Source organism: Papio anubis, chromosome 13 (genome assembly GCF_008728515.1).
Source record: "Papio anubis isolate 15944 chromosome 13, Panubis1.0, whole genome shotgun sequence".
NCBI classification, from domain to species: domain Eukaryota; kingdom Metazoa; phylum Chordata; class Mammalia; order Primates; family Cercopithecidae; genus Papio; species Papio anubis.
The window spans coordinates 24280228-24296742 of record NC_044988.1 but is presented as its reverse complement, the minus strand read 5'-3'; the positions used below and the strand labels follow the sequence as shown (position 1 = coordinate 24296742).

Below are 16515 nucleotides of genomic sequence, written 5' to 3'. Positions count from 1 at the left end.
TAAAGAAATGTTTAAGGGTGGCAAGTATCTGTCATAGAGTTAGTGGAGCTGGTCTAGAGGGAGAATGAATCTTCAGACTCTCAGACTAGGCAACCAAACTGTGAGTTGAAACTGCAGGATATAGAAGTTTTGCATTAATTAAATTAAAACAAAAGCTGGCAACTGAGAATACAGGAAGACAAAAAAACTGTTAAGTATGAAACCTTAGATATTTGAGATTATTCATTGATCCGTCAAGAAACTCTGCATACCTCCAAAACACTTTTATTTTGTGTTAATGAGTGTTTTCAGGCCCCTAGTCTAAGCCAGGCACTTTAGGTGCCAAGCATAAAAAAGATGACTAATGTAATCCCAGCACTTTGGGAGGCCAAGGCGTGTGGGTCACGCGGTCAGGAGATCGAGACCATCCTGGCTAATACGGTGAAACCCCGTCCCTACTAAAAATATAAAAAATTAGCTGGGCGTGGTGGCGGGGAAGCTGAGGCAGGAGAATGGTGTGAATTCGGGAGGCAGAGCTTGCAGTGAGTCGAGATGGCGCCACTGCACTCCAGTCTGAGCAACAGAGCAAGACTCCATCTCAAAAAAAAAAAAAAAAAAAAGATGACTAAAATATTATCCCTAAGTTGCAAAACTCCTTACAGTAGACATAAATAATGATAATACAATTATATATATATGCATTTATATATACAGATACATGTACCTAATGTGTATATATAGTCTTACAGTTACATACACATATTTTAGTTGTTCTTTCTAAGACTGGTCATAAATATTCAAGCTTCCTCCTACCCTCCTTACACATATAAATGGGGTATGCATTTGACAATTGCTTTGCAATAACCTCTTTTTGTAAAACAGACCTTGACATTGGTACAGTAGGGCTGGGCTCCCGGCTGAACTCCACCCTTAAGGCTGGAATCTCAGCCCTAAGTGAAAACAGCTAACCCCATTTTTCCCACCCAAATGTTGCCTTTTTGGCCTGCCCCACCCCTATCCTGTGCCCATAAAATACTTCAGCTGGCAGAGCAACACAAGCAGTTGAGTATCAAGGATACAAGCAGCTGAGTGACGAACAGAGAAGCACCTAAGCGTCAGAGACAACAGATAAACGTGGCTAGCTTCAGACAGTGCAGTTTCAGAGATGGGCCCAGCCGGATATGGCTGGGTTTAAGGGAAAGATCACCTTCCCATTCCCTTTCTCGCCTCCCTTTCCACTGAGAGCCACCTACCGCTCAATAAAGTCTTCTGCGTTTATCACCTTTCAGTTTGTGTGACCTGATTTCTTCCTGGATGCCGGACAAGAACCTGAGTGCTAAGAGGACAGAAGCTGCCACTCTGACCTTCCACTGAGCTGGTTGGCACTTGGCAGTCGCCGGTCTGCAGCTCTGAAAGACCATTGGTTGCAACATGATTTGACACCATTGTGGGGCCCACACAGATCCTGCCCCCTCCAGAGAGGAGCAACTGACTGGTGCTAGAGTTCATTCACTCCGGTTCCCTCACTTCCTCGCTCGCATGCTTCTTCGCGCAAGGAGTAGCCAGTGGCAGCCTGAGGGAAATGAGCCACTTCAGTTCCAACTGGCGAAGGGGGTCAAGGGAATTATACCGTCTCAACATGATAGATGGTTTTTCTTTGATAAGCATATTTGTATAGCTCTACCAATTTACCTCTTTGCACAGATGGTCACTTTTCTAGAGTCTTCATTCCTTGACTCCTCCATGCCAACTTCACCTAGCTTACACTATTTCCTAGCATTCCATACTTGCAGTCCTCATTGGGCCTCAGTGTGCCTCTTACCATTCTGCCTGGCATTTTGACTTTTGTCTATCTGTTTAGCATTGCTAAAGGCTTTTGCCATCTCAGAGTAGGTGAAAACAGGGTAGTTTAGAAATCCAGCAGATTAGGAAGAGAGTTTAACACATGTGAAAGGCAGAATGTCACCTATTGTCTTAGCAGTACTTAGCTAAGTGACTTAAGTGTAAAGTCATTGAACATGTACTGGATAATTCATGACCATTTAAAATATGTATTGATTGGCAATCTACTTCAATAGGCCTTTGTGGGTCATAGAATAATATTGCTTGTAAAGGCTTCCAAGGGTAAAATTGCCATGGGCAGTGAAATGATTTAGAAGATGGTATCTCTTGATTTAACAATTGATATGGTTTGAATGTGTGTTTCCTCGCAATCTCATGTTGAAATGTCATTCTCAATGCTGGAGGTGGAGCCTGGTGGGAGGTGTTTGGGTCATGGGAGCACATCTCTCATGAATGGCTTGGTGCCATTCCCTTGGTGATGATGAGAGCTGGTTGTTGAAAGGAGCTTGCAAGAGAGGGGATTAAGATGGTGGATAGGAGCAGGGCTAGCTTGCAGCTCCTTCTCAGACGGACACACCAGTGTGTGGAGATTCATATCACAGACTTGCTCCAAAAACTACTGCAGGAACATACCAGCAAAGCTGAGAGAAACCACAGACCTTTTGAAGGAACTGGATCACTGCTGGAGGCTGCATGAGACACTGAAAAACTGTGAATCGGCTTGCTTTCTCAACAGCGAGGCTGGTGGTCTGGAGCAAGTTCTCAGCCCTGGTAACTGGCTGCCTGAAAATAGACTCAGTGCTGTTGGGGGGCACAGTAGGAGTGAGACTGGCCTTTAAGACTGTGGGTGGTGTGGGAACAGAGTGAGGCCTGTGACTACTGGCTTTTTCCGACTTCCCCCGTGACCTATATGACTCAGCAAAGGCAGCCATAATTCCCATGAGAATATAACTCCATTGGCCTGGGAACCACACCCCCATTCCCCACGGCAGCCACAGCAAGCCCTGCCCAAGGAAAGGCTGAGCTCAGACATGCCTATTTCTTCCCCTACCTGGTAGTCTTTCTCTAGAGATCCTGGTAGCTGAAGACAAAAGTCATAATCTGGAGCTCTATGGCTCTGCCCACTGCCTGAGAAAACTGAATACTCAACCAGGTGTCCCTAGGGAAGGTCTGCATCCTCCCTATAGGACCACAGCTGATACACTCTTGAAAGCGCCACCTCCTGGCTGGAGGCCAACCAACACAAAATCAGTGCACTAAACAAAAACACAACACAAACTCAGAGAGTCCACTTCACTCCCCTGCTACCTCTACCAGAGCAGGCACTGGTATCCAGGGCTGCAAGACCTGAAGACAGATCACATCACAGGACTATTTGCAGATACTCTCCAGTAACAGCCTGGAGCCCAGTAGCTCAACTGAGTGACTAGAACCAGAAGAGCAAAAACAATCACTGTAGTTTGGCTCCTAGGAAGCCACATCCCTTGGGGAAGGGGGAGAACACCACGTAGAGGGAGCATCCTGTGGGACAAAAGAAACTGAACAGCAGTCCTTGAATCCCAGATCTTCCCTCTGACATAGTCTATCCCAGACTATGAGAAGGAACCAGAAAAACAATTCTGGTAATATGAAAAACAAGGTTCTTTGATACTCCCAAAAGATCATACCAGCTCACCAGCAATGGATCCCAACCAAGATGAAATCTCTGAATTGCCAGAGGAAGAATCAAGGAGGCACCAGAGAAAGGTGACGTCGAACTTAAAGAAATAAACAGCATGATACAGGATATGAAAGGAAAAGTCTTCACTGAAATAGAGAGTATAAATAAAAACAACCACAACTTCTGGTCAAGGAGGCACTTAGAGAAATGCAAAATGCACTGGAAAAGCCTCAGAAGTAGAATCAAACAAGCAGAAGAAAGAATCTCAGAGCTCGAACATAAGGCTTTTGAATTAACCCAATCCATCAAAGACAAAGAAAAAAGAATATTAAATAATGAACAAAGCCTCCAGGAATTTTAGGACTGTGTTAAATATCCCAAACCTAAGAATAATTTGTATTCCTGAGGAAGATGAGATATCTAAAAGTTTGGAAAACACATTTGAGAGGATAACCAAAGAAAACTTCCCCAGCCTTGCTAGAGATCTAAACATCCAAATATAAGAAGCTCCAAGAACACCTGGGAAATTAATCACAAAAAGATCATTGCTTAGGCACATAGTCATCAGGCTATCTAAAGTCAAGAGAAAGGAAAGAATCTTAAGAGCTGTGAGGCGAAAGTATCAGGTAACCTATAAAGAAAAATCTGTCAGATTAACAGCAGATTTCTCAGCAGAAACCCTAAAAGCTAGAAGGGATAGTGGTCCTATTTTTAGCCTCCTTAAACAAAACAATTATCAGTCAAGAATTTTGTATCCAGTGAAACTAAACTTCGTAAATGAAGGAAAGATACAGTTTTTTCTAGAAAAACAAATACTGAGAGAATGTGCCACTACAAGAACTGCTAAAAGGAGCTCTAAATCTTGAAACAAATCCTCAAAATACATCAAAATAGAACCTCCTCAAGGCATACATCTCATAGGACCTATATAACAATAATGCAGTGAAAAAAACCAAGGTATTCAGGCAGCAAATAATATGATGAATAGAATAGTACTTCACATCTCAATACCAACACTGAATGTAAATGGCCTAAATGCTCCACTTAAAAGATACAGAACTGCAGAATGGATAAGAATTCACCAATCAAGTTTCTGCTGTCTTCAGAAGACTCACCTACAACATAAGGACTCACATAAACTTAAGGTAAAGGGGTGGAAAGAGATAGTCCATGCAAATGGACACCAAAAGTGAGCAGGAGTAGCTATTCTTATATCAGACAAAACAAACTTTAAAGCAACAACGGTTAAAAAGACAAAGAGGGACATTATATAATAATAAAAGGACTAGTCCAACAGAAGAATATCACAATTCTAAATATATATGCACCTAATACTGGAGCTCTCAAATTTATACAATAATTACTACTAGACCTAAGAGATGAGATAGATGGCAACACAATAATAGTGGGGGACTTCAATACTCCCCTGACAGCACTAGACAGGTCATTAAGATAGAAAGTCAACAAAGAAACAATGGAATTAAACTACACCCTAGAACAAATGGACTTAACAGATACTTATAGAACATTCTACCCAACTACCCCAGAATATACATTCTATTCATCAGCACATGGAACATTCTGTAAGGTAGACCATATGATAGGCCACAAAACCAGTCTCAGTAAATTTAAGAAGATCAAAATTATATCAAGTATTCTCTTAGATCATAGTAAAATAAAATTGGAAATCAATTCCAAAAGGAATCCTCAATACCATGCAAGTATATGGAAATTAAATAACCTGCTCCTAAATGATTGTTGGATCAACAACAAAATCAAGATGGAAATTAAAAGATTGTTTGAACTGAACGATGGTAGTGACACCACCTATCAAAACCTCTGCGATACAGCAAAAGTGGTGTTAACAGGAAAGTTCATAGCATTAAATGCCTACATCAGGAAGTCTGAAAAAGGACAAATAGACAATCTAAGGTCACACCTCACAGAACTGGAGAAAGAACAATCCAAACCCAAACCCAGAAGAAGAAAAGAAACAAGAAAGATCAGAGCAGGACTAAATCAAATTGAAACAATAACAAAATAAAATACAAAAGATAAACAAAACAAAAAGCTGGTTCTTTGAAAAGATAAATAAAATTGATTTACCATTAGCAAGATTAACCAAGAAGAGCGATAATCCAAATAAGCTCAATTAGAAAGGAAATGGGAGACATTACAGCTAATACCACAGAAATACAAAAGATTATTCAAGACTACCATGAACACCTTTATGCGCATAAACTAGAAAACTTAGAGGAGATGAATAAATTCCTGGAAATATACAACCCTCCTAGATTAAGCCAGGAATATATAGAATCTCTGAGCAGACCAATAACAAACAGCAAGATTGAAATGGTAATAAAAAAATTGCCAACAAAAGATGTCCAGGACCAGATGGATTCACAGCTGAATTCTGTCAGACATTCAAAGAGGAATTGGCATAAATCCTATTGACACTATTCCAAAAGATAGAGAAAAAGGGAATCCTTCCTAAATCATTCTATAATCCTAATATCAGTATCATCCTAATACCAAAACCAGGAAAGGACATAACAAAATAAGGACATAACAAAATAAGAAAACTATAGACCAATATCCATGATTATCATGGCTGCAAAAATCCTCAACAAAATCCTAGCAAACCAAATCCAACAACATATCAAAAAGATAATCCACCATGATCAAATGGGTTTCATACCAGGGATGCAGGGAAAATTTAACACAGGTAAATCAATAAATGAGATACACCACACAAACAGAATTAAGAACAAAAATCACACAATCATCTCAATAGATGTAAACAATCATTTGACAAAATCCAGCATCCCTTTATGACTAAAACCGTCAGCAAAGCTGGCATATATTAAGGTCATAAAAGCCATCTATGACAAACCCACAACCAACATTATACTGAATGGGGAAATGTTGAAAGCATTCCCCCTGAGAACTGGAACAAGACAAGGATGTCCATTTTCACCACTTCTATTTGACGTAGTACTGGAGGTCCTAGCCAGAGCAATCAGACAAGAGAAAGAAAAAAAGGGCATCCAAGTTGATGAAGAGAAGTCAAACTGTTGCTCTTTGCTGATTATATGATCATATACCTATAAAACCCTAACGACTTATCCGAAAAGCTCCTAGAACTGGTAAATGAACTCAGCAAAGTTTCAGGATACAAAATTAATGTACACAAATCAGTAGCTCTGCTATACACCAACAGCAACCAAGTTGAGAATCAAATCAAGAACTCAACCCCTTTTGCAATAGCTGCACAAAATTAAAATACTTAGGAATATACCCAACCAACAATGTGCAAGACATCTACAAGGAAAACCACGAAACACTACTGAAAGAAATCATAGACAAGACAAACAAATGGAAACACACCTCATGCTCACAGACGGGTAGAATCAATATTGTAAAAATGTCCATACTGCCAAAAGCAATCTACAAATTCAGTGCAATCCCTATCAAAATATCACTATCATTCCTCACAGAACTAGAAAAAAACATGGTAAAATCATATGGAACCAAAAAAGAGCACACATAGCCAAAGCAAGACTAAGCAAAAAGAACAAATCTGGAGACATCACATTACCCGACTTCAAACTATACCATAAGGCCTTAGTCACCAAATAGCATAGTATTGGCATAAAAATACGCACACAGACCAATACAATAGAATAGAGAACCCAGAAGTAAACCCAAATACTTACAGCCAGCTGAACTTCAATAAAGCAAACAAATAATAAAGTGGGAAATGGACACCCTATTCAACAAATGGTGCTGGGATAATTGGCAACCCACATATAGAAGAATGAAATTGGATACTCATTTCTCACTCTATACAAAAATCAACTCAAAATGGATCAAAGACTTAAATCTAAGACATGAAGTCATAATGATTCTGGAAGATGAGGTGGGAAAAACCCTTCTGGACATTGGCTTAGGCAGACTTCATGACCAAAAACCCAAAAGCAAATGCAACTAAAACAAAAGTAAATAGATGGGAGTTAATTAAACTAAAAAGCTCTGCACAGCAAAAGAAATAATCAGCAGAGTTAACAGACAACCCACAGAGTGGGAGAAAATCTTTGCAATCTATACCCCTGACAAAGGACTAATATCCAGAATCTACAAAGAACTCAAACCAATCAGTAAGAAAAAACAAACAATCCCATCAAAAAGTGGACTAAAACATGAATAGACCATCTTCAAAAGAAGATATACAAATGACCAACAAGCATATGGAAAAGTGCTCAACATCACTGATCACCAGGGAAACGCAAATCAAAACCACAATGTAATACCACTTCACTCCTCCAAGAATGGCCATAATTAAAGAATAAAAAAAAGATAGCTGTTAGTGGGGATGCAGTGAAAAGGGAACACTTTTATAGTGTTGGTGGGAATGTAAACTAGTACAACCATCTTGGAAAACAGTGTGGAGATTCCTTAAAAACTAAAGGTAGATCTACCATTTGATCCAGCAATTCTATGACTGAGTATCTACCCAGAGGGAAGGAAGTAATGATACGAAAAAGATATTGCACACACATGTTTATAGCAGCACAATTTGCAATTGCAAAAACATGGAACTAGCACAAATGCCAATCAATCAATGAGTGGATAAAAAAATGTGATACACACACACACACACACACACACACACACACCCACCCCATAGAATAATACTCAGCCATAGAAAGGAATGAAATAATGACATTTGCAGCAACCTGGATGGAATTGGAGGCTATTAATCTAAACGAAGTAACTTAAAAATGGAAAATCAAATATCATATGTTCTCACTCATCTGTGGGAGCTAAGCTATGAGGAAGCAAAGGCATAAGAATGATACATTGGACTTTGGGGACTCAGGGGAAAAAGTTGGGGGTGGTTAGGGATAACAGACTACATGTGGGGTACAGTGTACATTGCTTAGGTGATGAGTGCACCAAAATGTCAGAAATCACCACTAAAGAACTTATTCATGTAACCAAACACCACCTGTCCCCCAAAAACCTGTTGAGATAGAAAATAAATAAATGAAAAATAAATAATAATAATAAATAAATAAAAATACACATTAAAAAATAAAAAAAAAATAGAGGAGCTTGCCACCTCCTCCTTGCTCTCTCTTGCTCTCTCTCACCATGTGATGTACCAGCTTCCCTTTTGCCGTCCGCCATGATTGTAAGCTTCCTGAAACCCTCACCAGGAGCAGAGGCAGATGCCATGCTTTCTGTACACCCTGCAGAACTGTGAGCCAATTAAATCTCTTTTATTTACAAATTACCCAGTCTTAGATATTCCTTTATAGCAATGCAAACAGACTAATACAGCAATATTCTTATTTTACATAATAGAATCGAGTGTATGAAAACTATTATTTGAAGCAGGTGTAATATTAGCCTTTGGCTTTGAGATAAGAACCAAAGATGTTGTTTTTTCCAGGCTATTGGACAACATATATATGAAGTCCGTTATCCTATAAAGAGAAAGTTGCTGTTTGCATTTTAGTTATAAATTTTTATAAATGATTCCCTCTATTTAAGGAAAATTAACTTGCTCACTTCTCCTACTTATTGCTTCCAGCTCTGTACTACACACATAAAACTGTGTTGGGAATCTTTATTAAAAAATAACATACATACAGAAGAGCATACAAAACATAACTATATAGCTTGATGAATTTTTACAAACTGAGAACTATCAGCAGCCCAGAACCCTCTGGCCTCTGATTCCCCTTACAGTCTCTGGTTTCTGTGCTCCAAAGACAGCCATTATCCTGAACTTCAATGCCCATAGTTTAGCTTGTTTTTTGATTGTATATAAAGGGAAGTAAACAACACATGCTCTTTGTGCCTGACTTCTTTGTGCCACACTGCATTTGAAGATTCATCCATGTTGTGTTTGCAAGACCTGTTTTGTTGCATAGTTGCACTTCATTTCTTCTCATTGTTGTAGTGTCCCATTAGGTGAATAAAGCAATTTATGAGTTTGTTCTGCTACTAGTAATCACTTGGACAGTTTCTAGTTTGGTTCTATTATGAATAGCGTTGCTTAGGCATTCTTGTGCACATTCTTTGGTGAACATTCTTTGGTACACATTTCTGTTGACCATATAAACCTAAGGCTGGAACCACTGAGTCACGAACACTCATTTGTTTAATTTTTGAACTGCCAGCTAGTTTTTCAGTGTTGTTGTACCAATTTACACTCCTACCAGTGCCATAAAACAGCTTTCTGGTTGTTCCACACCTTCTTCAACGTTTGATATTTTCTGTCTTTCCCATTTGAGCCACTTTGATGGAAAACATTTCCTTATTAAAGACACAGATCATGAAAAACATCCCTGACCTGCTACCTTAAGTGAACTTAATTTTGGCAATGTTAGCTAGTTTATTCTTTCTTAATGAAATGCATCTGGGACAGATTGAGTGCATTCATCCACTGAAGTCCTTCAAAAGTTAATGATCTCCCATTCTTCCCCACCTCCTACCAAATACAAATGATATTAGCTCACGGTTACCATGGCCCCCGAGAAAGCTGTTTTACCAGTACTTCCTTTTTATAGTTTCTTTCAGTAGAGATGCTGTGGGATTTTCTCCATTAATCAGATCAAACTCTACATCTGAAATACATTTCCATGATCACAATGTCTACATTTTGTTCATCATTTAAGAGTCATCTAAGAGTAATAACTTATGTTTATCGTGGTATGCGTCTTTTATGTTTTTGAGAATCCTATTTTTCATTGCCATGATTGGACTGAAAAACAGGATTTTTTTTCTATTGACTCACATTTCTAAAATTCCTTCTTGGTCAAAAGTGCAAGTCTGTTGACCCTTTCAACTTTTGTTTGAAAGGGACATTTTTGAGTTCTTATTAATGATTTTTCATCGCCTTTGTGTTTCTTTTGCTCTGTTTTATTCTGTATCTTTTCGAATGAGAACCATTCTGCTTCTTATTTACTTAGTTTTAAAATAAAGAATTGGAGTGATTTTTCATGCTTTTCTAGAAATACCATTTCATTAGAAAGGTATTTCTGGACAATAAAAGCTTAAGTGTTAACTGTAAAATAGTTTTATTGATAAAATTTGTAATTTCTCTTTCTGTTGCTTTTACAGTTTGATAATCCTATGAATTCTACAGAAGGAATTCACATGTAATGATCCTTTAATAACTAGTGCCCTAGAAAAATAAACCTTTTCTACACTTAATTTAATTTTTAACACTTTAAATATCTTTAAATTTGTTTCTTCATTTTGTTTCTGCTATCTTTTGCCTTGCAGAAATATGTAATTTTAAAATAGCCAAATATATCTAGCTTTTCCTTTATGGTTTCTGTGGTTTCTGTTAAACTTGGGAATATCTTTCCCATCTCAAATTTATACAAATAGCCTTCTAAATTTTCTTTCAATGTTTTTCTTAGAGCAAGGATTCAGTTTTCTTCTACATGGATAATCAAACATACAAGCATCGTTTATTAAATTAGACACTCTCACTAAGTTTGATTAAAATCCTATAACTACTAAATCTTTCTATGGATGCTCAGGCATATGTGACTAATATATTTACCTATTCCTGTGCTAATATTATACACTTACCTTTGATTACAGTTACTTCACAGTTATTTTAGTATCTGGAAGTCTCCTACTTTGCCTTCTTATTATTATTCAGTATTCATAAATTTCTTGACTATTTCTAGAGATATATTTTTCCACATACATTCTAGAATCACTTTATATTGTTCAACAGAAAAGCTTATCAAGATTGTAATTTAAGTTGCATAACCTTTCTATATTAATTTTAGAAGTAATGACATTTCTATAATAGTCATATCATTAGGAATATTTTATGTATTTCATTTGGATTTTATAAATTAACTTTTATATAAATCTCATGCTACTCTTGCTATATTTAAGTCTAAGAATTTTCATGTTTAGTCCCTATTATAGATGAATCTTTCTTTTTTTTTCTTTTGCTTCAACCTTGCTATTGACAGAGAAAAAGTTACTGATTTGCTTAAGGTATACAAAGTTAATTCTAAGGCTTTTCAAGAGCTGCTGGAAAGAGACGTAGACATTCTTTATCCCTGGAACAGAGATTTTGGCAAACATCTTGTCTTAAGGAGTCTGAGACTCACTCAACATGAAGGAAAGTAGAATCTAAAGGTGGAGACATGGCAGGTTCTGGAGCTATTATTTGAACTCCTAGAATAAGCCATATTTGAAACCATTACCAGTTATCCTTTACAATATTCCCTGTGTTCATTTAATTTACATAGGTTTAGGCTGGGAACAGTGGCTCACACTTGTAATCCCAGCACTTTGGGAAGCTGAAGTGGGTAGATCACCTGAGGTCAGGAGTTCAAGACCAGCCTGGCAAACATGGTGAAACTCCATCTCTACTTAAAAAAAAGAAAGAAAAAAAAAATTAGCTGGGTGCAGTGGTGCATGCCTGTAATTCCAGCTACTCAGGAGGCTGAGACAGGAGAATCACTTGAACCTGAAGGCAGAGAATGTAGTGAGCCACGATCATGCCATTGCACTCCAGCCTGGGCAATGAGAGCAAAACTCCATCTCAAAAAAAAAAAAAAAAAGTAGGTTTAAATAGGTTTTATTTCTCATTGTTCACCAAATAAGATGGTATGGAAATTTCAATTTGGCTTCCCCGGATAATTCTTATGCCAGTAATCTTCAGAAAAAAATACCAGGACCAATACACTCTATTACTATCATGAGAATATTTTGAAAAATAATTTAATGGTATAGAGTTGACCATAAGAGAGTTGCTTCAATGTTATCAGAGATGTATCGGATAAAGCTGAAATTGCTTCATTAAAGAGCTGAATTTTAATAGTTACTGATACAATAAAAGTATAGAAGGCTCTAAATGCAAAACTATAAAAATGAAATAAGGTAATTGTGTGAAAGGAAAGTGAAGAACATTTACTCTATTGCTTGTGAAATATAAATATATCAAATTTATATTCTATATCAAATTTACATATTATGGATTTGATATATTTATATTTCTTTTCCCATGGAGAACTTAGAAATTCACTAGACAATCATTACTTTATTCAAGGCAATTTTATGAATTAAACAAGATGTTAATTATACTATCAATAGTATAACTGTGATTTTTCACTCAAAGAAAATATAACTTGAACCCACAGTGATGTGAAGTTTCTTCCATATAGATCTTTGTTTATCCTGCTGACTTGTTTCTTCATTATTGGCTTCTTAAGAAATCATTGCTCAACTCTGATTTTGTTTGTGTTTCAGCTTTAAAGTCACATTGAGGCCAAAGAACATCTTTCAAGTATTTGATTATATTTGTGATTATACGTAGGGAACTTCTTTTCTTCCTGTTGAAAAATGGTTGGGACTCAAATAAAAGTAGGACTGACCATGTATCACTCAGGGTGCTGTAACATAACTTCTGCATCATTGGTCAGTTCATTTATTCAATCTTTCATTTCACTCCACACCAGTATGGCGTGACTATGATGCAGACATGTTTATATACACAGCACAAACATCACTGGAAAAAACAGACAAAATTCTTGCTCTCATGGAACTTAGATTCTGAGAAGGAAAGATATCAAATAAACCCTAAACAAATATAAATACACTACAGATATAAAAATTATGTAAAGTGGTGGTAAGTGCTGTGAAGTAATGTGAAGTAGAGTAAGGGGGATAGAGAATGATCATGGAGAGGGGGACGGATGCCCTTTCATATGAGAGTCAGGAAAATCTCTAATAAGGTCACATTTATTCATGAAGTTGTAGTGAAGGAGAAATCAAACTGAGTATCTAAGGGACATATTTTCCAGGCAAGTAAGTACCCTGAAACAAGAATATTCTAAGTATATTCAAAGAATAGCAAGAAGGTCTGAAGGGCGGGATATGATATTTGTTTTAAAAGTTTACTCTGTTTGCATATGAGAATAGATTATAGAAAGGCAAGTGTAAAACGTTATTACACGCTTGCAAGATGTTTACTGAGAAATGGCATTCAGTTTAGTTTGGTGTCATGAATCAGGGTTTAGAGAAGAGAATGAACCTGGATGGACAAATTGAAGATACTCAGAATGACTCTGCAGATTTGGCTTGAGTAACTAGAACTGCATGAAGATCAGGGGTGTGTGTGTGCGTGTGTTTGTGGGCGTGGGTGTTTGCGTGTGTGTGTGAGAGAGTGTGTGTTGAAAAGGGTTAGATTAAAATAAATCAAAGTCCAGTTTCAGACAACAGAAATTTAAGATGGCAACTTGACAATAGATGTGAGCCAAAAAAGTGTCTAGTCAGGTATATCCAGGAGATGTTGGGACTAAAGATATAATCTTAGGAATTTCAAGCATATAGTTGGTATTAAATACTTGGAATTGGATGAAGTCACCTACACAATGAGTACAGATGGAGAAGAGTTTATGAAAATAAAGAGAAATCAGCAAAGGGGACAGCACATAATTTTTTTTTCCAAAAAGAAAGCAAGTCATTAGTTATATCAAAAGCTATTAATAGCTTAAGCAAGATGATTATGAAGAAAGGACACTGAATTTTTCAGTGTAGAAGTCATTAATGACCTTGACAAGATCAGTGTATGAAAAACATTTTGTGTTTCAGTGGGCAACTATACATAGTCTGACAGCTCTTTTAGGGTATCAGATTCTACTCCTGCTCACTGTCTTTGAGCTATTTTGCAAATCTTTGTAAGTAGTAGGTAACTGATAAACAAATTCTGACTTGTCGGGTAGTGATGTTAATTGACTTTCTGTGTCCAGTTTGGTAGTGATCTAAATGAATGTGGAAAAATTAGTTTTGTCTGCATTTCCAATTAATTTCAACATTCCTGTGCTCTAGATAAATTAGTGCTGTTTGACTTTTCCTTTGAATCGGTTATAACATCTCCCTGGCTCCCTCATATTATGTAAGTAAAATTATTTAACACATGTTCATTTTCATATCTGCATTACGGTCATGATTTCACCTTTTTCTGAAAATTATCTTTTAACATTAGCATTGGTGTGGTGATGTGGGCAAAAGACTGGCTCAGATGTACTTGACAGAAAATGGAAAATGGGGTCAAGATGGTTAATTTGATATTCAGAAAAACCTTTTTTGGTAAAAGCACATTGAAAAATCTCAACACACTTTAGCAATTTTTTAAATTATGGTAGGAAAGTAAAAGTAAGGGAATCTAGAAGCTTGATATAAGAAGGCAATCTAGGCCTGGTGCGGTCCCTCAAGCCTGCAATCCCAGCATTTTGGGAGGCCGAGGTGGAAGGATCACTTGAGGCTAGGAGTTTGAGATCAGTCTGGCCAACATGGCAAAACCTTGTCTCTACTAAAAATACAGTTATTAGCCAGGTGTGGTGGTGCACGCCTATAATCTCAGCTACTTGGGAGGGTGAGGCACAAGAATCGCTTGAACCGGGGGGTGGAGGTTGCAGTGAGCCAAGATTGCGCCACTGCATTCCAGCCTGGGCGATAGAATGACACTCTTTCACAAAAATAAATAAATAAATAAAATAAAATAAGAGGGCAATCCAGAGGGGTGAGTGAGTACTGGATCTGCTAATGTGGAGGGTCATGAGCTCTTGGGACAGGAAACAAAGCTTGAGACTAGAGCTCTGGTGGGATCCCCAGCATAATGCCGGGAGTGGCAAAATCTCAAGGCAAAAACCTGACTTTGCTTTAAAATGGAGATGTCGGAAATATTTGCTGTCCGGAACTTAGCTCTAGATAAGCCAGAATAAAAGATGAACAATTATCGGCTGAGAATTTCTAACCACAAGGTGGCACACACCTTGTTTGTTGAAGAACTGAGATACAGCAGATGTGGCCAGAACACTGAACCGGAAGAATTGTGGTATGACTTTAGTTAGGTCTCGGCTGTCAATTCCTTGCTACCCTAACATAAAAGGTGGTGAACAATAACTTCTCTATTTCACTGGATAATTCAGCCACGAGGCTCTCTCTTGATTCACATCACAAAAGCCCAAACATTATTCTTTTGTTGCCATGCACACTTGTAGGCACAAGGATATTAAAATCTACGCATCCCACCCCTCCCTAATTCTCATCTTGCAAAAATTGGCCTGTTATATAATAAAGATATTTCCTTGACTTTTTATTAAGTAGTATGTTTACCCAGAAAAGAACATTATTTTAAAAAGGTGTTCTTACACAATTCTCCCCACTTCTTGCATTTTTTATTTTCTTTGGAACAAAAATGTTATTTGCCTTTTTTTGGCATGGACAGTTAGTTACATTTTTAGGGAAAAATCTCAGAATAAGAAACTAAACTTGAACTAAAATAAATATAAGTCTTAGTAAAAAATCTGAGAAATCAAATGTATTTATTTAAAGTAAGTTTAGATCTTTTTTTAAGCTCAAATCCCGTGAAAATTCAATCTCAATTTATTTTGGTGCTCTCTCACTCACATCCATCTTATGAAAACCAAAGCATTTGGGGGTCTTTTACCCATCCGGTTACCACTGAGATGCCTTGTCTGAACTTATAAGGGCTACTAAAATCTGAGAGCCTTGGGTTTTAGTGTCATCTGGAAGCCCAGTAAATTTTGCAAAGGCTGTGAAACAGCCTAATCTCCAGCCCCTCAGGCATACTAGGCAGCCACACCCCTCCCACCTAATCCCAAACTCTGCTCACCTCCTGCAATGCTGTGAAGGAGCAAGCTGTAGGTTCCCTGGGAGTCTGCAGATCTCTCTTCCCATCCTGGTCTTCTGCGCCATTCCTCCCCTCCCACCTTCTCTTTTCCACAAGGCACATGTCTCCCTTTCCCCTATCTGGCATAATTCCCTCAAGGAGTGCCAGGAAGGCAGATCATCTGCTGGATAATTAGCCTTTCTGTCCTACAGCACAAACCTCCTGTGAGGTTAAAAGCATGAAGGAGCTGGCTGCCTTCTTGAAGCGGACATGAATGGAAAAAAGATCCATGAAGTACAAAACACAAATTCTGTCTTGATTAGTTATGCTGATTCACAGCTTGCAGCCTCTC

The 16515-nt window shown here is 37.8% G+C and overlaps 1 protein-coding gene across 2 annotated transcripts in view; it reads right to left on the bottom strand.

The window, feature by feature from the left end:
* Window positions 1-16301, bottom strand: part of ALDH1A1 (aldehyde dehydrogenase 1 family member A1) — a 184364-nt gene extending 168063 nt beyond the window's left edge. Inside the window, exon 1 of one of the 2 annotated variants that reach the window (XM_017949929.2) lies at window positions 16167-16301. In XM_017949929.2, coding sequence (XP_017805418.1) covers window positions 16167-16286 — 120 coding nt within the window. In that variant the 5' untranslated portion in view covers window positions 16287-16301. The remainder of the gene's footprint in view (window positions 1-16166) is intronic. The other variant, XM_017949930.2, reaches the window with a different exon arrangement.
* Window positions 16302-16515: the final 214 nt, after the last annotated feature.